At 41.0% G+C, this 22,653-nt stretch overlaps 1 protein-coding gene and 1 pseudogene across 3 annotated transcripts; one reads left to right on the forward strand and one right to left on the reverse strand.

Annotated features, from left to right (window-relative positions):
* Positions 1-1,109: 1,109 nt before the first annotated feature.
* On the forward strand, positions 1,110-14,358 carry Zbtb37 (zinc finger and BTB domain containing 37). Of its 3 annotated transcripts, none has more exons than XM_055624740.1 (4): positions 1,110-1,183; positions 2,559-3,518; positions 5,775-5,874; positions 13,585-14,358. In XM_055624740.1, the coding sequence occupies exons 2-4, from the start codon at positions 2,590-2,592 to the stop codon at positions 14,068-14,070; spliced, it is 1,515 nt and encodes a 504-aa protein (XP_055480715.1). In that variant the 5' UTR covers positions 1,110-1,183; positions 2,559-2,589; the 3' UTR covers positions 14,071-14,358. The 3 variants fall into 3 exon arrangements, with proteins under 3 accessions (XP_055480715.1, XP_055480714.1, XP_055480716.1); XM_055624739.1 differs by having other exon boundaries at positions 1,119-1,183; positions 2,562-3,518; XM_055624741.1 differs by having other exon boundaries at positions 1,134-1,183; positions 2,588-3,518.
* Positions 10,030-10,280, reverse strand: LOC129689496 (small nuclear ribonucleoprotein F-like; annotated as a pseudogene).
* Positions 14,359-22,653: the final 8,295 nt, after the last annotated feature.

The raw sequence follows: 22,653 nt of genomic DNA on the forward strand, positions 1-22,653 counted from the left end.
TGGCCCCCAAATTCCACCAGTTTCCGTAGCTTGAACCGCAAAACTGCAGCCTCAAAAGGAACGAAACCATAACACGTACAGAAGAGCATACCCACCTGCTTCCACCTTAGAGCAGCTCCGAAAGACCGATATGGCGGCCGAACCCAGTATATAAACGCTGCGTGACGTCATGACGCACCGCCGTCTGGGGCCTCCACTTCAGCCCCGCCCCGTCCACGCCCTCAGGCTCCTCAAGCCCCGCCTCTTTCCCGCCCTCCCGCTCGCCGGCTGGCCACGCCCCGCAGCGCCTGGAGGGCGGAGTTTCCGCGGCACGTCGAGCCCGCCCCCTGCCCTCCCCGAGGAGTTCGGGCTGAGGCGAGGGGGCTCCCGCAAGGAAAGCGCTGGGGGGAGGGGCGGTGTGAGGGTGACTGATTTCCTTCCGGCACGTCGCCCGCTGCGGAGGAGGGGGGCGGGGGGTTTCACTTCCGGGACGGTGTTCCGGCCCATTCCGGCCCGTTTCCACCCCCGGAGGTAGGTGCTGCTCCTTGCCTGGGCTCGGGCCCCGCACCCCCACCCCGCTGGCCTTTCCTGAACACTCCCGGGCCGCGTCTGGGCTGCAGGCAGCTCCCGGGGCGTCCAGCCGCGCCGCCCCACCTCCCCTCCGAGCGCGGGGCGACCTTCCACCCCTTCGTCTCGGGGCTGCAGAGCCCGTGTGCCCGCCCCCTCGCGAGCCCCTCCCTCAGGACCCCACGGCGGAGACACACCCAGACACACCCCCCGCCGCCTCTGCGGCTGTACCGGCTCCCGGGGCGCCGCCCCCTTCCTCCTCCGGAGCCTCACCTGTGCGCCTCCCCTCCTTGGCCCCGCGCTCCGCTCCTGTCTTTTCCCGGGTCCTGTGTCACCTCTCCGCTCAGCGTGGCCCCCTTTTCCCATGCTCCCTGACAATCCTGGATGCTGCCCCAGTACCTGACTGGCCAACCCCAAGCGTTCCCGACTCTCCCTTTTACAGCTCTCGCCCCTCCAGTGCCGACGCTAGAGAAAGACTTTACTCCAGGGGCTTCTTCCTCACTGGGGAATTGCTGGAGAGAGCAAACAAAAAGGCGTGGTGTAGGCTCCAAAATATACATCTGAATTCGTGATGGCATCGACAGAGGCTCTTAATGGATTAAAAGTTTCAAAACAAACAATAACGCTTTGGAAAAAGGTCAGAGTGGTTAAAGTTGCAGTGTTTGCACTTCCCTGTTTACTCAATAAGTGTGTTGTAAATGCGAGGTGGTTATGTGAGCTTGTCAGGACAACTTCCTGGTGTGCTGTATAGTCTCATAAATTTAGAAGTTAAATTGGATGCACGGGGAGCCTAAATCTGTAAGTCATTGTGATATATCCAGACTACCCTCAACTAATTGTGATTATTTGATGAAGTTGCAAACTTTTAGTGTAAATTTTGGGGCTTTTATTTTTGTCAGCTGTGGGGAATCAACTTTCCTAATCGAAGTATCACCACTTTGGAATTCCAGAGTTACAGTTTGTTGTGTAGAAGTTTTACTTAGTTTTTGCTAAGTCTTGAAACTAAGCTCCAAGTTCTCTCGAATGTTATTCACCTCAGAGTCCCATATCCAAAAAGTGGACGCTCCAGTTGGTAAGCTTAAAAATACTGGCTAGTCTGGCATGGTGATCGCACATCCCTGTGAATTGGAAGACTAGCCGGTCTACATAGTTCCAGGAATAGCCAAAGCTACATAGATGCTGTCTCAGACCAACAAATGCCAGGTGTAGGAGCTTAATTCTAGCACTCCCAAGGCAGTCCTGGGAGGCAGAGGCAGGTAGATCTCTGAGTTCAAGGCTAGACTGGTCTCCAGAGCAAATTATAGAACAGCCAGGGCTACACAGAGAAACACTGTCTCAGGAAAAAAAAAAAAAAAAAAGGTAGGATATTAGTTACTTTATAGTCATAACCTGTGCCACACATAAATTTTAATCAACCTGTATATAATTACATTTCTTCAAAAATTTATCTCCTCCTCCAAAAAAAGGACATGGATGTTTATATTCAGTATGAAAAATACCTTGTGTTTAATGCCCTTCTTGATGAACTCCTATCTTTTGTGCTATATAGCTTATTAATAAAGTATGGTTGTAGCTTGAATTTTTAGTGGTCTAGCAGGCACATTTTTTTGTGTTAATTCCATCCTACTGTGAATTTAAAACACCTTGTGCCAGGATTAGCGGCTCACACTAATCCTAGTTCTCGGGAGGTAGGATCACAAGGATTCCCACAAGTTAGAGGCCAGCCTTAAAGTAAGACCTTGCAACTAACAAAACACCTGCTCACAATCCTATTTCTACATCCAAATGTAAGGAAGGAATCTGTTTGTACAAGGAGAATTTTTTTTTTTTCCCTGAGACAGGGTCTCACTTATATAGCCCAGACTTAAGATTCTCCTGCCTCAGTGTCCCAGGCACTAATATAACATATGTGTACTTGGCAGTCCTTGTTAGAAGATTTAAATTTTTTAGGGCTGTTTGAACTCGCACAAAGGGAGTAAAACTACTACTAAGAATAGGGTTTGCTCTTTCAGCAGGGTTGAATGTCTGCCTGTACTTTCAGGCATGACCATGGAGAAAAGTGGGAACATACAATTGGAGATTCCTGACTTCAGCAACTCCGTACTGAGCCATCTCAACCAGCTGCGCATGCAAGGCCGTCTCTGTGATATTGTGGTCAATGTGCAAGGACAAGCTTTTCGGGCTCACAAAGTAGTGCTGGCTGCCAGCTCCCCTTATTTCCGGGATCACATGTCCTTGAATGAAATGAGTACTGTGTCCATTTCTGTCATCAAGAACCCTACTGTTTTTGAACAGCTCCTTTCTTTCTGTTACACAGGGCGGATATGCCTGCAACTAGCAGATATCATCAGCTACCTGACAGCCGCTAGTTTTCTGCAGATGCAGCATATCATAGACAAATGTACACAGATCCTAGAGGGCATTCACTTCAAAATTAATGTGGCTGAGGTTGAAGCAGAACTAAGTCAAACAAGGACGAAGCATCAAGAGAGACCTCCAGAGTCTCACAGGGTTACACCAACTCTAAACCGCTCACTTAGTCCACGGCATAACACCACAAAGGGAAACTGGAGAGGACAGGTCAGTGCTGTGCTGGATATCAGAGAGCTCAGCCCCCATGAGGAGTCCACCAGTCCTCAGATAATTGAACAGAGTTCTGATGTAGAGAGCCGGGAGCCCATTCTTCGAATCAACAGAGCAGGGCAGTGGTATGTGGAAACAGGAATAGCAGACCAGGGTTCCCGGAGTGGAGATGAAGTTAGGGTTCTTGGAGCAGTGCACATCAAAACTGAAAATCTGGAAGAGTGGCTTGGGCCAGAGAATCAGCCTTCTGGAGAAGATGGGAGTAGTGCAGAGGAAGTCACAGCCATGGTGATTGACACCACAGGCCATGGTTCTGTTGGACAGGAAAGTTACACTTTAGGGTCTTCAGGAGCCAAGGTAGCTCGGCCAACCAGCAGTGAAGTTGACAGGTAAGTTTCGTTTCCCCATTTTAAGCTATTGTGCAGACATTAAATGAGCCCTCTCTGTGTTACAGACAGCATCTTTCTTACCTGATGTTCTTATTCAGCTTACTTTGGGCGACTGGGCATATGCCAGAAGACTCTCACTGTTTTCAAAGCAGGAGGCACATAGTTCTGAAGTATTCACGATGTATGAGAGCTGTGTAAGATCAGCCACTTCTGCGAATCAGAATAGCACTGCAGCTGCTCTAGGTCAGCAATTGCCAGGGCTCTCTCATCCTGGTCAGGCAGCTGTAGTCAGTCTGGTAACATTGCCCTTTCTCACTATATAGCATCATACGGGTAGGTAACCTTGGAGGGTTTTACTTCCCTTGTAGCACTGTGTATTTCTCTTTGCCCTTACCTACCAAATTAGAGAAAGTCTGTTACCGTCAGTAATTGTTCTTTTTCAATTTAGAGTAAATACAGTACAGTAATCCCAGAGAAAAGCTTTTTTAATGTTTTTCAAGTATAATCTAGTGATGTTTCCATTGAAGCTGCTATTACCCCAGGTGCTGCCATAACCTACAGTCTTCACTGTTTTCTTCCTAATACACTGAATCTGTTAGAACATTTCCTTTAGATGGAAATACCACTGGCTTTCATCTAGTCAATTGAAAGAAAAATGTTTCTAGTTTATATTGGTGATATTTTATGTTCTTTAATTTTCGTTTATTTTTTGGGAAAAAGGTTTCTGTGGGCCAGGCTGTTTTAGAATTCAGGGTAGTCCTCCTCCCTCAGCCTCCTAAGTCATGGGATTACTGGCATGAGCCACCACGTTTTTATTTTTTGTAGTAGTTGTTTCTGGGAGTGTTTTTGGGGTTTTTTTGTTTGTTTGTTTGTTTGTTTGTTTGTTTTTCCATGTAGGGTTTCTTTTTGTGGCCATGGATGTACTAGGACCCGCTCTGTAAAACAGGCTGTCCTTAAACTCAACTCACAGAAAACCACCTGCCTCTGCCTCCTGAGTACTGGCATTAAAGGAGTATGGCACCAATGCCCGCCTCATGTTTGGGTGTTTTCTCAGAAGGGGTCTCACTCCGTAATTCAAGATGGCTACATAGCTTACTATGTAGCCTAGGCTAACCTCAAACTCAAGCATTCTTCCTGCCTCAGGCTACCAAGCACTAGAACTACAAACTGGCTTATTCTTTCCCCTGCTTAAAATAGTTTGAAATGGGAAAAGGCACTTAGAACCAAGCATAACCATCTGATTTCAGTCCCTGGCACATACATAGAAGGAAAGAATGAACTCTAGTAAGTTATCCTTTGACCTCTACACACATGCTATGGCACACACATGTTTCATAAATAAATAAGTGAAATTTATCTTGAAAACAATTAAAACCAACTAACTCATTTCTTTGGTTTATAGCTGATAATGCAGAGATTGAGGATTTTTTAACCACTTAGGTATTCTTGATTTGATGTGACCTTAACAGTCTATAAGTATTCTTGAGGACAGAACATATTCATCCCAAGTGCATGGTAACTGTTGTCCTCCTGCATTAGAACTATATCAGAAGAAATACCTTATTAAATGCAAAAAGTAATAATAATAATCTTTTTTAATACTTTATTATGTATACAATGTTTCTATCTGCATGTACACCTGCACACCAGAAGAAGACTCCACACCTCATTATAGATGGTTGTGAGCTACCACCATGTGGTTGTTGGGAATTGAACTCAGGACCTCTGAAAGAGCAGCCAGTGCTCTTAACCTCTGAGCCATCTCTCCAGCCCCAATTATAATCTTTAATCTATATAAACTATGAATAGATTACCATAAGAGAAGGAATAACCAAAAGCTCAAAAAGTCACATAAAAGAACCAAAACTGCTAGGCACCATGGACCATGCTTGGAATCTTAGCACTTGGGAGGTTGAACCAGAAGGATTGCTATGGGTTGAGGAACACAGCCTTGGAGACTAACCTGTGTAGTGAGTGCCAGGCCACCCAAGGCTTGCTAGCAAGACCATAGCTCATAAAAGCAAAACATAACTACAGACTGGGTTTTATTACATTTTTACCCCCTTTTCAATAGCTGTTAGAGTAGAGAGCTTTACCTTCTCATAGGAGTCTGTTTGCTTTGTCACTTTGAAAATATTTCAGTTTGATTTAGTTTGATTTAGTTTCATTCCTCAGCTATAAGATAGCATAGAAACAGTATTCATGTTCTTTGACACTCCTTGTCTATTGGTCCCCTTTATGCTCCTCTTCCAACAGATTTAGCCCCTCCGGCAGTGTTGTTTCCATGACAGAAAGACACAGAGCCAGAAGTGAGTCTCCTGGGAGAATGGATGAGCCTAAGCACCTTAGCTCCCAGGTATGTTGTTTTGGACTCAGGTTTGCTGTGTTGGTTGAAGAACTTCTCACTGAATAAATGAATAAGAAAGAAAGATGTAGGAGAAACAGCAGTGACCCTGTTAAATATTGGATTTGATATATATTAGATTTTCCTTAATCTTGCTTGTGAGCATTCTAGAATTAGAATTTGAGAAAGAAAAAATTAACAGAGTGAGGGTGGAATAGTGGCTCAGCAGTTAAGAGCACTTGCCAGTGTACAACCGTCTGTAACTCCAGTTCTGACATCTGCAGACACCAGGCACACGCGTCCCATGTGTGCATGTAGCCAAAGCACTCCTACACATAAAAATAAGTCTTTTTTTTTTTTTTTTTTCTAAATGTGGAACTTTTTCCTGGTTATAGGGATATACCTGTAAACGTGAGAGTAAAATTAACTCCCGAATGTTACATACCTTTGGGTCATTTAGAACCTGGATTAAAAATAATTTGATTTGGGTTAGGTAGAGAATATATATATGTATGTAGTTGATAGTGTATATAATATTTGTTTGTGTATCTATATAAGCATATTGCTTATATATTGTATGTATTTGTGTGTGTGTGTGTGTGTGAACATATCTTTTTCTTTACTTCCTAAATCATATTACACCATACTATAAAGTCCTAAGGGCTGTATGTGGTGGTGCACATCTGCAATCCCAGCACTTGGGAAACAGGCAGGATTGCTGCAGATTTGAGTGGCCTGAGCTACTTAATGAATTCCAGGCCAGCCAGGGCTGTAGAGTAAAACCCCATCTTAAAAACAAAATCTTGGGAGAATGGCCTCTTCTGTATTCTTTCCAACTCTCCTTTGCTAAGTGGTTGGTTGACATTTTTGTTTGTTTTTTACAGATACTAGTCATTGAGGATTAATTTTCAAAGCTGCAGACCATATAAAGCACAACAAATTAGACACTTCAGCCCTTAAAAAGGAAATACAAGTAGGTTGAGATTGTATTGCCAGGCATAGTAATGCGTGACATTAATGCCAGCACTGGGGAACAGAGGCAGGTGGATGGATCGCTGTCATTTCAAAGCCAACCTGGTCTACATAGCAAATTCCAGGCCAGTCAGGGCTACATGGTGAGACCCTGTCTTTAAAAAAAAAAAAAGAATAATTAATTTTTTATAATTTCTTGTTATCTAAACCACTGATCATTTGTTGTGCATATTGGTATACCAGTGGCAGTAAAAAGCTAAGTTTCTTAGTTTTGAAGGGTTTTGTTATTGTTTTGAGGCAGGATCTCCATAGCCCAGGCTGACCTCAAACATGACCCTTCTGATTGTGCCTCTCTTGGGCTGGGATTACAGATGTGTGCCAATACTTTCTGCTGTTTTTTGTTGTTGTTTTCATTGAGTGATAAAGAAAATGTTAAGAGCCAGGCACAGTGGCACATGCCTCAGGGAGGCAGAGGCAGGCGGAGCTCTATGAGTTTGGGGTCAGCCTGGTCTACAAAGTGAGGACAGGACAGCCAAGGAGACAGAGAAACCCTGTCTCCAAAAAACAAAACAGAGAGAGAGAGTGAGAGCTAAGAGAAAAAGTAATTAGAATGCTTTTTCTCCCTATCAGTCAAATCTGGTATAATAACAAAGAAAGGTAGCTAGTTATGCAAATAGATGCAGTGATAAGGGCAGATCTTAACAACCGTATAGACTAATCACACAAACACACAAAAAGAATATAAGTGCTTACTAGACTTACTAGGCATTTAATTGACTTAGTGTCCACATAATTAAGTACTACATTTAAACAGATTTGTGTGTTTGTGTGTAAAGGCACATGTGTAGAGGGTGGTCATATGTGTATATGATGGCTAAAAGTCAACTTCACAGTGGGCAGTGGCAGCACAAGGCTTTAATCCCAACACTCAGGAGCCAGGGGCAGGTGGATCTCTGAGTTTGAGGCCAGCCTGGTTTACAGAGTGTGTTCCAGGCCAGCCAGGGCTACACAGAGACACCCTATCTTGGAAAACCAAAAAGAAGGAGGAAGAGGAAGACCTCAGATAGTGCACCTTTTTTTCTTGAGAAAGGGTATCTAGCTGTCCTCAGACTTAAAGACTTGGCTAGGCAGGTTATCCAGGGAATCCTGTTAATTTGTGCCTTCCCAGATGCAGTTCTAGAGATTCAACGCAGTCCTAATTTGTGTGTGGCTTGGCAAGCACTTTACTGTTTGATCTGTCTTCCCAGATGTAGATTTTTTTTTCTTCTAACTAAACATTTTAAATGTAGTTTCCATCTTCCTTCCCTTTTCTTCCTCCTCCAAAAGAAAGAAAGAGAAAAGAAATTATTTTTAATTATCTGTGTATCTATGTCTAGTTTTGTGCACATGAGTACAAGTGCCTGCAGAAGCTAGAAGAGGGCCTTGGCATCTGCAGTACTTTGAATGAGAATGGCCCCCATAGGCTCGTTTTTGAATGCTTGGCCCTCAGTTGTGGAAACGTTAGAAGGTATGGCCTTGTTGGAGGAAGTGTGTTACTGAGGGTAGGCCTTGAGGTTTCCAAAGCCAACACCAGGCCATCTGACTCTCTGCTTCCTGCCTGGGAATTGGATCAGATGTGAACTCTCAGCTTCTACTTGAGCATCGTGCCTGCCTGCCACCACGATCCCCACCGTGATGATCCTGGACTAGCCCTCTGAAATTGTAAGCAGGCCCCCAGTTCAGTGCTTTATTGAATACATTGTCTTGACCATAGTGTTTGGTCAGAGCAATAGTAACCCAAGACAGCGCCAGGTGTTCCAGGAGGTTGTGGGTACTGGGAACAGAACTCAGGTCCTCTAAGAGAGCAACAAATGCTTAACTACTGAGCCATACCTCTAACACCATCCTCCCCTATTTTGAGATAGGAAAATATGTTACCCAGGCTGTTCTTAAACACTTTGGGTTAAAGATCTGCCTGCCTTAGTCTCCCAAGCAACTGGGGCTACTGTTACGTATGCACTGCTCTGCCAGGACTTAAATGTTTCTGGGTTTTGCTTCAGCGTCCCAAATGCTGGAACAAGAGTATAACATCGTGCCTGGCCTAGATGTAGTTTTTAATTTCAACTAGGATAGAGATCATATTGTAAATATACAAGGGTATTTACCTGGCTAAAGCAAAAGATAAAGTCTGGAAAGAAATAGAATATAAATAATGCTATGAAATAGCTCATTAGGTAAAGGCAACTACTGCCAGGCCTGACAACATGGGACCAAATATTGAAAGAACAAAACTGATTCCTGTAAGTTGTCCTTTGATCTTCATACATACCACACATACTCCGTCTTCCTCTCCCCACTCTGACTTTGTGTGTGTGTGTGTGTGTGTGCGTGTGTGCGTGTGCGCACGCTTTTGTGTGTGCCTAAGAAGTCCACCTGATGTAGTCGTTGAGAACTGAACTTAGGTCCCCTGGAAGAACAGCAGTGCTGTTAACCATCAAGCCATCTCTCCAGCCATAACAAACAAACAGAAATGCTGTGAAGGATAAATAATATTATAGTAAGTCCACTTACCAGTCATTTTCCTGTACCATAAAAAACCAAAGTAAAGCAAAATTTTATGTATTTTATTGCATTTATTGCTTTTGCGCATATGTGTGGATGTATACATATGCATGCCACAAAGCTTGTGGCTGTCAACTGGCAAGAGTTGGTTCTTTTCCATCTTGTGGGTCACTGGGACTCAGCCTCAGTTGTCAGGCTTGGAGGCAGGCACCTCTGCCTGCTGAGAGATCTCACTGGCCAACTTACATTAGTATGAGCAAAAAAAAGAAAGCTGATGCATTGAAATACTGGAACTGCAGCTCAGTGGTAGAATGCCTGCACTGAATACAGGAAACATAGGCTCAATGCCCAGCACTTCAACAAAAGAATTTTATGAGGCCTTGGATTTGAACTCTAACCCTTAAAAAACAAAGAAACAAACAACAACCAAAAAATAAAAAAGTTAGGGCCAGCAAGCTAGATCGGCAGATAAAAGCACTTGCTGCTAAATCTGATGAGTTCCATTCTGAGGGCCATGCCCAGGACCTACATGTTGGAAGAAGAGAACACACTCCCTCAAGTCGTCTTTTGACTTTTTTTTTCCGAAAGAAAAAAAAAACAGAAACAAACAAACAAAGCAGATCTTTATTGGATATAACAGTTTCCCCAGAGATGCTATTTTCTCATTTCCCCATCTTCGGCCTCCTCTTCAACACCTCTGATATGAAGGACATTATTACACCTTATTTGAACTTAACCCAGATGCCCAGACAATGCCCCATCTTCTGTATTTGCAAGCTGCGTGTTAATGCAGCCATCTACAGAGACTAGGTAACCCTTGTATTCCAGTTCCCACCTAAGTTTTACCATCACTGCTTCCCTGTCAGTCAGTTGAGAAAAGGCTTGGGATTGAGGGGTAAACTCATTGTGAAAATCCGAAAGCAGTGAGCCCCTCTAGCCTCCAACCCTCCGTGTCTGGCCCTTGGTGAGTGGGACAGCTGCCGCTAGGCAGGGCTGACCAATGCTAAGAGAAAAAAAAAAATCTGTGCTTTGACTTCTGTGTACATGGTTCATGTACAAACATACAAATAAATAAATATCATAAAAGATTTTTAACTTGATAGACTAGACTTTCTGACTGTAAAGGGAGAATCTGGAACCGAGTGCCAAAGTTAGGTCTTAAAATCATTTTCTGCTACCACTGGGAGGTTAAAAATACTTGGCCTAATTTTGCATCTAAGTTACAGTTTTTCAAGCTCAACTGTCCGCCTGCTCATCAGCATTCACTGTCTGTTTTATCTATAGACTTCTCAGTGCATGCTAAATCCCTTTCAAATTCTTCTCGTTTTCACTGAGATTCCTCATTCTTCTGAGTCCACGTAAAGCCCTATTCCCAAGTTCTACCTACCCTGATCAATCCAGTGTTCTTTGATCTGTTGTATTTTCTTAAACTACTGTTACAGCATTTTACACACTGCATCATTTTTCTTCTTCTTTTGGGGTGGGGAAGGAAGGAAGGCAAGCACTCTGTACTGAAGAAAATCCTCTGCCTCTTAAATTCTCCTGATTCTCTACTATTTCATACAAATTACTCCTTTCCTGTTTGATTTTGTTTTGTTTTTAATGTACATTGGTGTTTTACCTACAGTGTCTGTATGAGGGTGTCTCCTGGAATAGGAGTTACAGACAATTGTGAGCAGCCATGTAGATGCTGGGAATTGAACTGGGGTCTCTAGAAGGGCAGTCATTACTCTTAACCACTTAGCCATCTCTCCAGCCCCTGATTTCGTGGTTTTTATTAAATTGAGGTCTCCTTGGAAGCAGACTTTCTAAATGTATATATCTTTGACATTATCTTGTCAGTTTTACTTGAATATAATGATTCTATAGTTTGTCATTGCAAATATCATAAACTATGAAGGATATATCTACTAAATAGGAAGTTATTTGGTTGCTTATGAAACTTCCATTTTAAGGGGACAACTAAAATTCCCAGTTTTGAAGATCTTTAAAATAATATTAGTAAAACTATACACACACATACCGAGAAAAAAAAAAAAAGCTGGGCACAGTGGCTGGCACGTACTTCTAAGCCCAGCACTCAAGGAGGCAGAGGCAGGTGGATCACTGTGAGTTTGAGGCCAGCCTGGTCTACAAAGCAGGTCCAGGATCAAAGCTACACAGAGAAACCCTGTCTCGGAAAAGATAATAATATTAATGATTTTTTTTAATTTGTTTTCAGTTCTTTGAGTATCTGATAGCAATTAGAGAATGAAGTGATGGGAAACTTCAAAGTCCATGTCAAGTACATGGGATACTTGTTTAGTGAGTGTACAGCTTTTCACGTGTGGTTGTTTAACCCCTATAATCCCAGCACTTGGGAAACTGAGTCAGCAGGAGCACTTTAAGTTTGAAGCCAGACTTAGTTACATAGAGAAATCAGCCAAGGCTGTAGAGTAATACCACGTATCAAACTGACAAATAAAAAGTAAAAGAAATTATTTTATTTATATAGATTTTTGGTGGTGTTTTGGTTTTGATTTTTCAATGCAGCCCTAGTTGTAATTATTTCCTACAGGATTTTGTTTTAAAATTAATTTTAGCCAGCCAGGTCAACAAAGTGAGTTCCAGGTCAGAGAAATTTTAATGACTTTAGTAGTCAGCAGGCAAAAAAAAATTAAATTAGTAATTTCTGATTGGTGGCATTTAACATAAAATTTTGAGCTAAAAGTGTTAATCACTCCAAACATTTTAAGATTTATTTCTATTGTTTCATTTTACTTTTTTATTATCACTGTCTATTAAGACAGAGTCTGGCTATGTAGTTGTGGAGGCCAAGCTGGCCTGGAACTCCAGAGCTCCGTCGGCCTCTGCCTCTAAGTTTTGAGATTAAAGACATGCATACCATACCCAGCTTTCTTATTTTTCAAATTCTGCATATGTTTCTTAACGACTGAGCCATTTTCTGGAGCCAAATCCCAAACTTTGTAAGTTAGTTGTTTAAAGGAATATATTCTTATCCTTCCAGTTGTCAGATGAGAAAATCCCATGTTTTCAACCACTGTACTCTGAAGTCAGGTAAAGCTTGTTAGTTTTTAGGGGCTGGAGAAATAACTCAGTGGTTAAGAGCACTGGCTGCTCTTTCAGAGGACCCAGGTTTAATTCCTAGTGTCCACATGGAGCTCAGAACTGTCTGTAACTCCAGTTCTAGGAGCCCTGGCACCCACTTCTGGTCTCCCAGAGCACCAGGCACATGATGCACACACATACATGCAGGCCAAACACCCATCCACATGAAATACTAGAAAGTAGAAAAATTGTTTTTAGTTTTTAGAATGATAATGATGTGCTGGTATATTACATTATTGCCTATACATCACATATACATATATAGTGTAAAGCTAGCTACTGCTGGTTAACATGGTAATGATGATATCATGAGTGAAATTTTATTGTACTTGCCTTTATATATTCTATACTTTCATATGTAGTAGACAAAAGCCACGTTTGAATTTTTGCTTTAATTAGTTAAAAGTAATTGAAATTTTTTTCTCAGTTGTATTAGGCATATGACAAATCCTAATAGCCATGTGGTTACTCCATTGAGTAGTTCAAATTATAGAACATTTTCATCACAAAAAGTTGTATATACTCTGTAGTCGATTGTCGAGAATACAGTAGTAAGGATAGAATCAAGGGATAGGATTGTGGGCTCATATTCTCCTATTACTATAAAATAGCATAAGCAGAAAGTTTTGGTTTGGCTTTTGTTTTAGTTTTTGTTTTGAAGCATATCACATGTAGTCCAGGCTAGTCTTCAGCTCCCTATGTGGCCAAAGGTAGTTTGAACTCCTAATCCTGCTGTTTTTACTTCTCAAGTATAGCAAAGGCTTAATAAATACCCAGTTCACCAGTCAGAACTTTGCATTGCACTTTTTATAGCAATGGAATAATACTCTCAGAATTCCTTTTTCATTATTATGTTAATATCTGTACTTTTTGTGTAGTAATAAACCTCTCTTTTGGCTCTCCATTATAAGTGTAGATGGACTAGGGATGTAACTAAGGGATAGAGCACTTGCCTAGCTTCCACAAGGCCCTGTATTCTATTCCTTACACCACATAGATACAGAAAAGCATACATCTTAGAACAGGTACAAGTAGCTTGGGTTGCTTTTAACTATGCTTAATGTTATGAAATATTCACGTAGGTTCTTTTTCTGGTCTCAGGTAGAGGAGTCAGCTATGATGGGAGTAAGCGGCTATGTGGAGTATCTCCGAGAACAGGAAGTATCTGAACGGTGGTTCCGGTATAATCCCCGACTCACCTGCATCTACTGTGCCAAATCTTTCAACCAAAAGGGAAGTCTGGACCGCCACATGCGCCTGCATATGGGAATCACACCATTTGTCTGCCGCATGTGTGGGAAAAAGTATACCCGAAAAGATCAGCTGGAATATCATATCCGAAAGCACACAGGCAACAAGCCCTTTCACTGTCATGTGTGTGGCAAAAGTTTCCCCTTTCAGGCCATCTTGAATCAGCACTTTCGAAAAAACCACCCTGGCTGTATACCCCTAGAAGGGCCTCATAGCATTTCTCCTGAGACAACTGTCACATCTCGGCAAGCTGAAGAAGGGTCACCTTCTCACGAAGAAACAGTTGCTCCTGGGGAATCTGCCCAGGGCTCAGTGTCTACTACTGGGCCAGATTGAAACGTGGAGGGGGAGGGGGCAGACCCTCTTCCCCTTTGGGCCGTTACCAGCCCCTATCAGGACCATGGGCTAGTACTTAGATTCACAAAATGCCACATCGCTCTACTAGAAGATGTACCTATGGTGTTGCCAAATTAGAAGACCAACATGCAGAAAGCACTAAAGGCTCTTCTCCTCTTTCCACCTCACACTTTGGAAAATAATCAAGCAAATCAGCTTCTAATTCAGGGATCAACAGCCTTGGTTTGTTAACTTTATAAGAAAAAAAAATGTTTTTAACAAAACTGATCAATGAATGGTCATTTATCTACCAGTCATGATTGAACATTGTACTTAGGTCCATATCATCTTGAAGGGTTAAAACCCAGTTCTAAAAAAATACAAAAAGCAACAGGATCTTTGGCCAACTGACACAGCCTATCAGAAGAGGGAAAGGTAGTCACCACGGTGAGAAAGGGGAATCTTTCCTTCCTCTTCCCTGCCAGAGCATGCATTTCCAATTTAAGGAAGAAAAAAAAAAGGATACTGGTGGTTCTTAATACTCTAAAAGGTTATAATTGCTCTTGCCCTGTCAAGGCATCTAATACTTTGCCTGGTTGTTTGATGTGATCAGCTACCATGGAGCAGCATTCTAGCAGGCAGTGTCACCTGAAGCACTTTAGGCACAGAGAAGTAAAATGAGCAGCCAAGCATTACAGTGGGCACTTCTTCACGTGGGCGCTTGAGAAAGAGGAGCAGGGAAGGAAGTGCTTTTGTGCTTTGCAAATACTGTGCATCGCAGAGGTGAAGTGCAACTTCCTGTTTGGTGTTTGTAAACCATAGCACTTGCATACATCTTTGGGTGTTAGAAAGATGTTTCTAGTTCTGTGAATTAACCTGTTAGGCTGACTACCAAAAGTTCATCCTCTTCAGCTCCTAGTTCCATATAACAGCAATATTGTACTGGAAATGTCACTTTCCAGTGAAATGAGGCTGGATTGTATTTTTAAATCCACAGGTCTCCACATTTGATAACTTTTATATGATGTTTTTAAACAGTTTTTTCCTGCAATCTTATAGTTGGAGATTCAACACTATTGTTCTTATTGCAACCACAGTTTCATTTCCTTCTACATGTTTTGTACCTTATATTTTCAATCCAATGAAGACCCTCACTTAAAATCTGTCTTGGGCCTGCATCTTAAACCCATTAGAAAATTGCTGGTGATTCCAAGAGCTTTGAGTTTTGTTTTGTTTTGTTTTTTTTTATAATACACTACAGGGCAGTTCACTTACAAGAAAATACCATGCCCAGTCATGTTGCAATAAATGATCAAGGGATCAATTCTTATCAGGTGTTACATAATCATTCCTAAGACTTCAAGGGGCTTTTTTTTTTTTTTTTTTTTTGTGATACTGCATTTTTCTAAGATTCTTAATCCAGCTCTGAAAGAATTTACCAAACATGTAGAGCTTTATATGGCCTGTCTTGCGTGCAGAGAGAGAAGGAGGGATGTTAAACAATACAGGCAAACAGATGCCTGCAGTCTACAGTACAAATAGGAAGAAGTCTCTAGCTTGAGTGATTTTAAGAGCATACTTAAATGTGTAGTTGTTTTAGTACAGGGATGTGGATGATTCTAAGAGCTTTGGGTGATGGGCTGGTCCTACCTGCACTAGTGAGCCAATTATGAGAATGTGAAGTTTGTGTGCTTCTTTCTTGTGAGCACTGTGTGGTGTTTGGATAGGTGGGAAAGGCAGTTTTGATAAGAAACTGCACCATTTATGAGAATGTGAAGTTTGTGTGCTCCTATCTTGTGAGTACTTTGTGATATATGGAAAGGTGGGAAAGACAGTTTTGATAAGAAACTGGAGTGCAAAGAGTGGCTTTAAACGATCTGAGACTCATATACTGTTAAAACTAGAGAAAGGTTTACTCTTCTGAAGAAGTATAGAAATGCATCTTTGTTTTGGTTTTGTTTTGGTTTTGAAATTCATCTTTTGAAGGAGTGTTACATTGCTCTAGTTGAAGAGCCTGCCCTCAAAAGCAGCACTGGAGAATAGTATCTCATCCTTCATAATAGTGGGCTTCTTGCTACTTAGTTGGGCAACAGCATGGTAGAGTGAAAACTGTCTGCTAGAGCCACCTCAAGGATTACTGTGCTCAGTGGCACAAAAACCGGAGGGTTAAAGCTCTAGAGAAACTTTTTAGCTTGGATTGGAGGCATTCAGTAGACGGATCTTGTCATTACTGATCATACAGGTAGCTGGGATGTACAGAAGATGCTGCTTTAGATGGAAATTTTTTTAAGCAAACCAAAAATATTTCAAGTCTACTCTTTTGAAAAGTTAAGTTGTATGCTGCAAAGTTGTTTTTTGCATTGTTAGCTTTTTAGATTATTTGTGAGAAAATACAGCATTTAACTATTACCAAATTGTAAAGGTAAAGTGCAGTAATTTCTATAAAAAGAAACTTGCAAGCACTTACCAGCACTCCCTCCAGGTCAGCCAAAAACAGCTTGAATGGGGTAGGTAGAGTCTGTTGAATGCATGTTTGGCGGGTTCCCTTCCGTTTTCACTCATTCTAATAGGTTTTTACTGTACTGATACTGTGAATAGAGTGCTTCTTGTCCTAGAACCACAGCAGCACAATCTTCTTTGCTGGTTCTCTCCTCTAATTAGCCAAATCAGAGCCATGAAATTCATGAGACTTCTACCAGGCTACCTTTGAGACAAATTAAAGTTTGCAAAAAAATAATCTTCCATTAGAAGTGAAACCATTCTAAATATTCAGGATTCTTATCCAGATTCACTGTGACATTGTCCTACTTCTTTGCTGACATCACTGTAGGGTCATAAGGGTTAGCCAATAGTGGTGCATACCAGCAGTATGCTCATTAAGGGTGTACTAAATGGACTTTAGCTGATGCTGAAACTAACTACCAAATCTTGACTTGCACACGTCACCTTGTGAGGGGAACTGTATTAGCAGGGAGAGCTAAATCATCAGCAGTTAACTTAATGCAGTGACCGTTACCACTGAGTGGCACTTGGAAAGCAGAGGAGCTATCCAGTATTCTCAGCAAAAGCAAAAGAGAATTGACCACATGTGTATCTGTTTTCATTCTAAATAGACTTTATTCTCTCTGAATTCTGATACTGGTATAAACGATGTCATTCCCACGTGGCAGTATCACTGTATTTACACAGAAAGGCTCTTCCTAATGAATTCTTCTCCTTTTACTCAAAACCATAATTACCTCTAAACTGAGTTGACTTTTATGTAAGTTCCATGGAACTCCATAGTCTGGGGGTTTTTTTTGTTTTATTTTGATTTTGGATATTTGAGACGGGGTCTTGCTGTGTAGCCCCTTGCTGTCCTGATCCTCACTACATAGCCCAGCAGGGCCTTGACCTCATAGCAGTCCTTCAGACTCAACCTCATGAGTACTGAAATTACAGGCACGTAGCACCACACCTGGCCCCTATTCCATTTTATTGTACTAAAGAGCTAAATCTAGTCTTGACTACATAAAACTGAATTAATCTGAAAAGGACAAAGAAGAAAGAAAGCAGTTAGGAAATTTTTTCTTGTATTGCTTTGTTTGTTTCCAGCTATCAGTGAAACTGTTCCAAAGACAATAAGAAGTAAGTATAGACTGTCCCTGCCTCACAACAAAGCAAATCTAGCTGCGGTCAGATTGTCTGGTGGGAGAGTGACTTTTGGAATTTCATTTTCATTGTTGAGTGGTTCTCTGTCCAAGAAATGGCTTTTACACAGTCATACTAGTTTTGTTTTGTTTTAACTTGTGTAAATTACTTTTTGTTTAACAAGATCTTTTTCTTTTTTTTTGTTTTGTTTTGTTTTGTTTTTCAAGACGGTTTCTCTGTAACCTTAGAGGTCCTGGACTCACTTTGTAGACCTCAAACTCACAGTGATCCACCTGCCTCTTCCTCTCTGAAAACAAGAAGGTCTAATTTAAAGAAATAGAAGCAGTGGAAAATGAAAAGACTTCTTAATTGTAGTAGAAAAGCACTTAATCAGAAAAATTTTAAATCCTGTAAGATATGTAAGCAGGCATAATTTATTTTCTCTTCTGAATATGCCCTGTTTCTTATTTGTATACTTATTTATTTAAGGAATATTGACTGAGTCATAATTGAACAGTCTTTGGAAAAATGGGGCTTTTTACATGGGCCACAATGGAAAAGAATTTAAAATACTAAAATATTTTCATAGCTGAGAGTTAGGAAAAGGAGCAACAGCTATTACCAGGTAAACCACTGAGTTTGAGTGTAGCTCTTAACAAAGCAGATCCCTAGGGCTTGAGTTAGATCAGGGTTCGGCAGTCCATGGCCCTTACGTCAAATACAAAGTCCACCTGCTTACATGAAGAGTACATCTGCACACCTGTGTGCTTACTAAAGTTAAGTACGTGGCCAACAAAGTCTAAAAGTTCTCAAGTGTCTAGAAGGTGTCAGAGGAGGTTTGCTGTCTCTGGTTGACTTCCAAACATTAACTACAAATTACTTCTCTAACATTTTGCCTTTACCATAGTTTGGTAGAGGCTTTGACTTCATAGTCATATCTGCATCTGGTACTTGAGTGCATCATCCTTCTCTAGATCCCATAAGCCCTCTTGCTTTTTCTTTTTCTTGAATCCCATTCCAAAAGGCATTTAGAATGGATTTTAAACCAAAAGGAAACAGGATTATGATTTGTCATTGTCTAAAAGGTGTAAGTAGATTAAGTTTAGAAAATTGTTGCTTAGAACAGGGTATTTCTTACTTTAAAAAATTACCACATATAACAGTGGGGCTAAATGGGTAACCTGTTTCAAAAGCTCTTATTGTTTTAAGTAAGTTTTGCCATTTTTGACCTTGCTTCAGCTGATTTGCATAACAATGATATAAGTGAATTTAACCTCCCTAGAATGAAAGCATTTTCTGTTGTGGATACATATTACTGGTTGTGGTAGCTCTTGCCTGTAATCCCAGCACTTGGGAGGGAAGGTGAAGATGAGGAGCAGGAGTTCAGAGTTATCCTTGGCTACTTAGAGTGTATGGATAGCCAGGACTATGTGAGACTCTAGACTCAAAAGCAAAACAGAGGTTTTTTTTATTTTTATCAAATGTACTGTTTTTCTAGATTAGACAACTATTCTTTTCCCTTCATTTTAATATTTTTCATTCTGTCCATTTGTGGACTAACAAAAAGTCCAATCTTCCTATTTCTTTCTTCTGGATGTTTTAAAACATAGTAAAACATCAGAATTTCAAACTTTTCTTAGGTCCATTCTTGCATATCTGTTATTGTTTAACTTGTTAAAATACATATTGGACCATTACATATTTGCTTTGTGAATATTCATTCTCATTGTTATATATAAGATGTAGGGAAATGTAAAATTTTAACTGTGTTCATAGAAATGCTTACAAGAGGAAAATATGATTTCTCCCCGTTTGGAAATAATACAAGGGCTTCAGAGTTTTATCTGGGCAGAGTTTTCTAGGCTATGCTAATGCAGTATAGTGAGTTTGATTTGTTGTTATAAATTCTATCATCACAGATAAAAATGGGATGTGTCATTAGTCTCCACGTAGGACATGTCTTTGCTACTTTTGGTTTAGTTCAGTTTAGTTTTTTTTATTTTGTGACAAGGTCCTCACTGTGTAGTGCTGGCTGACCTGGAGCTCCCTACATAGGCCAGACTGGCCTGGAACTCAGAGAGATATGTCTGCCTCTGCCTTCCAAGTGCTGGGACTAAAGGCATGTGTCATGGTGGCTGATCACCTCTTTGTTCTTATCCAGTAAGATACTACTATGTTTCATGTGATGTAGCCTCTGAAGAATAGATAATCCTCATTTTAAGTTCAGACTAGTCATCTAGGTTAAATCAACCGTGTCCCAGAGCACATTACACTTAGTAACAGAGGGAAAGAACTTGGATGCAGATAACTGAGTCATACAGTTATGCCCTGTTTGGCTAACAGATGTCATTTAAATAGGAATCGACTGAAAACATTGAAGTTTGCCAAGCATTATGACTAATTCTCAGTATTTTTGCTTCTTTGCTTTCTAGTGCTTTTCCTGGTCATTGGACCAGGATTCTTTTTTTTTTTTAAGATTTATTTATTTATTATATATACAATGTTCTGTCTGCATGTACACCTGTATGCCAGAAGAGAGCACCAGATCTCATTATAGCTGGTTGTGAGCCACTCTGTGGTTGCTGGGAATTGAACTCAGACCTCAGGAAGAGCAGCCAGTGCTCTTAACCTCTGAGCCATCTCTCCAGGTCCCTAGATCAGGATTTTTAAGTGGTGCTTTTCCCCAAGCTGGTGTTAGTACTTAGATGATAAGCAGGCTTTCTTCCTCAGGACAAGCCAGAGTTGAATAGTATGAGTATGTTAGCACACCTGAGCTTGTTACATTATAAAGAAAGTAATTATTGCTAAGGCTGGTGACCTCAACCCCTTAGAGATGTCAGTACAAATCATCTATGTCGTGTTGGAAGACCCATCTTTTCTCAAATAACATTCAGCAATGCTGGGAAGACAATATTATCTGAAATCTACATTATCTTTACAGAGGGTACAAAAATAATTTAACAATTTAATTTTATTTTCTGTGCATTGGTATTAGAATCCCTGGAACTGAAGTTATAGACAGTTATGAGCTGCCATGTGGGTGCTGGGAATTGAACCTGGGTCCTTTTGAAGAGCAGGCAGTGCTCTTAACCACTAAGCCATTTCTCCAACCCACGAAAATAATTTTTATAAATGATTTCTAATCTCACATCCTTCCCCTTGTTTACCAAAAGTTCTTAACTTCTTAACACAGTTAAAAGAACCCCAGTAGATCAACTAGTAGAAGCTTTAAACAGCAAAGCTAACTTAAAAAGGCAGAGAGTGGGACGTGGGAGTGGGGGGTACTTTTCTAATGCTTGTTATTTTGTGTCTACTGAGTATGTCCTGAGGAAGAATCTCAAGTGTACCAGCCAGTTAAGGGAGTCTTATATTGAGCATCACATGTGACCAAAACCTTAATTTAATACCCTGGATCTTAGGATGTGAATTATTCCATAATGCCAGAAGTTAAAGTATCTCGTAGAAACATGCAATTACTTGTCTTCACTGGTAGGTAATATTTAGGAGACTATATTCCACTAAATAAATACTAAATACTTTTTGGTATCAGACAATATACTTGGAATTTATAAACAAAACCAACTCTAGTTAGTTATGGCTTCCCAATCTTTTGGGGGGGGGGGTTGTTTGTTTGTTTGTTTAGTTGGTGTTTTGTTTTTGAGATAGGGTCTTTCTAGGTACCCCTGGCTGTCCTAGAACTCACTACATATACCAGGACTGCTTTGAACTCACAGAGATCTGCTTGCCTCTGCCTCCTGAGTGTTGGGATTAAAAGCATGCTGCACCATGCCCAACATGGCTTCCCATTTTTGAGAGTCCCAAACCTACTTGTTGGGAGTCTAAGACATGATTTTTTAGAAAGCTTGTACTTTTTCTGTAGAGAGAGATGTTCTAAAAAGTCTTACTGTACTATGTGCTCTACTAGCATAGCTGCAGTTATGTCAAAACATTCCTGAGGTAATAACACAATGTTTTTGTTCCAGATACCGTTCTATTAATTTATCTGATCCTCATGTCAGTCTATTGTGATTTTTTTTTTTTTTTTTTTTTTTTTTTGAGACAGGGTTTCTCTCTGTAGCCTTGGCTGTCTTAGACTTGATTTGTACACTAGAACTCTCACAGAGTTCTGCCTGCCTCTGCCTCCCGAAAGCTGGGATTAAAGACATGCCACTATGGCTTGACTTTTTTTTTGGCGGGGGGGGGGGGGGAATATCTGTAATTTTTTTTTCTTTCATTTTAGACAGAATGACACACTTTGTCTTTCCATGGGTGATCTTAACACCTGGTACTCTGAATAGCCTCTAGTGCCTTTTGTGAGTATAATTATGGCACATTTTCTAGATGAAAAAAACTGATGAGCCCATGGGTACCTAGCTTGAAGAGCTAGTATTTACCAATCCAATTCCAAATCTAGACTACCTCCACTGTATCACTTTTACTTCCTGTGTCGTGTCTAGTATTGTTCCTACATTAGTGAACTTGTAATCAAGAGTAGGAGCTGGAGCGATGGATCAATAGTTAAGAGTACTGGCTGTTCCTAGGGACCTGGGTTTGGTTCCTAGCACCCACAGGACCACTTACAACTGGCTGTTATTCCAGTCCCGGGGCATCCAAAGCCCTCTTTTGGCCTCTTCAGGTACTGCATATTGTACAAAGACACATGCAAGCAAAACACCCATAGACATGTAAATAAGTAAAATGTTGGATAACCCAAGAGCAAGTTATCAGCAGATTTTTTTCAAAAGATGATCCAGTTGGTCTCTATGCTGACTTGAGTAGGAATATTGCCCACTTATTCAGAAGAATTACCTATTTGGTAGGTCTAATTGTGAATATGTTACGTGAGTTAGTCTTTAAAAATGAAACTGCTTTCTGGTTTCTTACTGCTGTGTAACAAACTAAAGTTTAACTCTAAAGTGGCTTAACAACCATTCTATAAATCTTGACTTTGTG

Source organism: Psammomys obesus, unplaced genomic scaffold (genome assembly GCF_907164565.1).
Source record: "Psammomys obesus unplaced genomic scaffold, mPsaObe1.curated_primary_1811, whole genome shotgun sequence".
Taxonomy (NCBI): domain Eukaryota; kingdom Metazoa; phylum Chordata; class Mammalia; order Rodentia; family Muridae; genus Psammomys; species Psammomys obesus.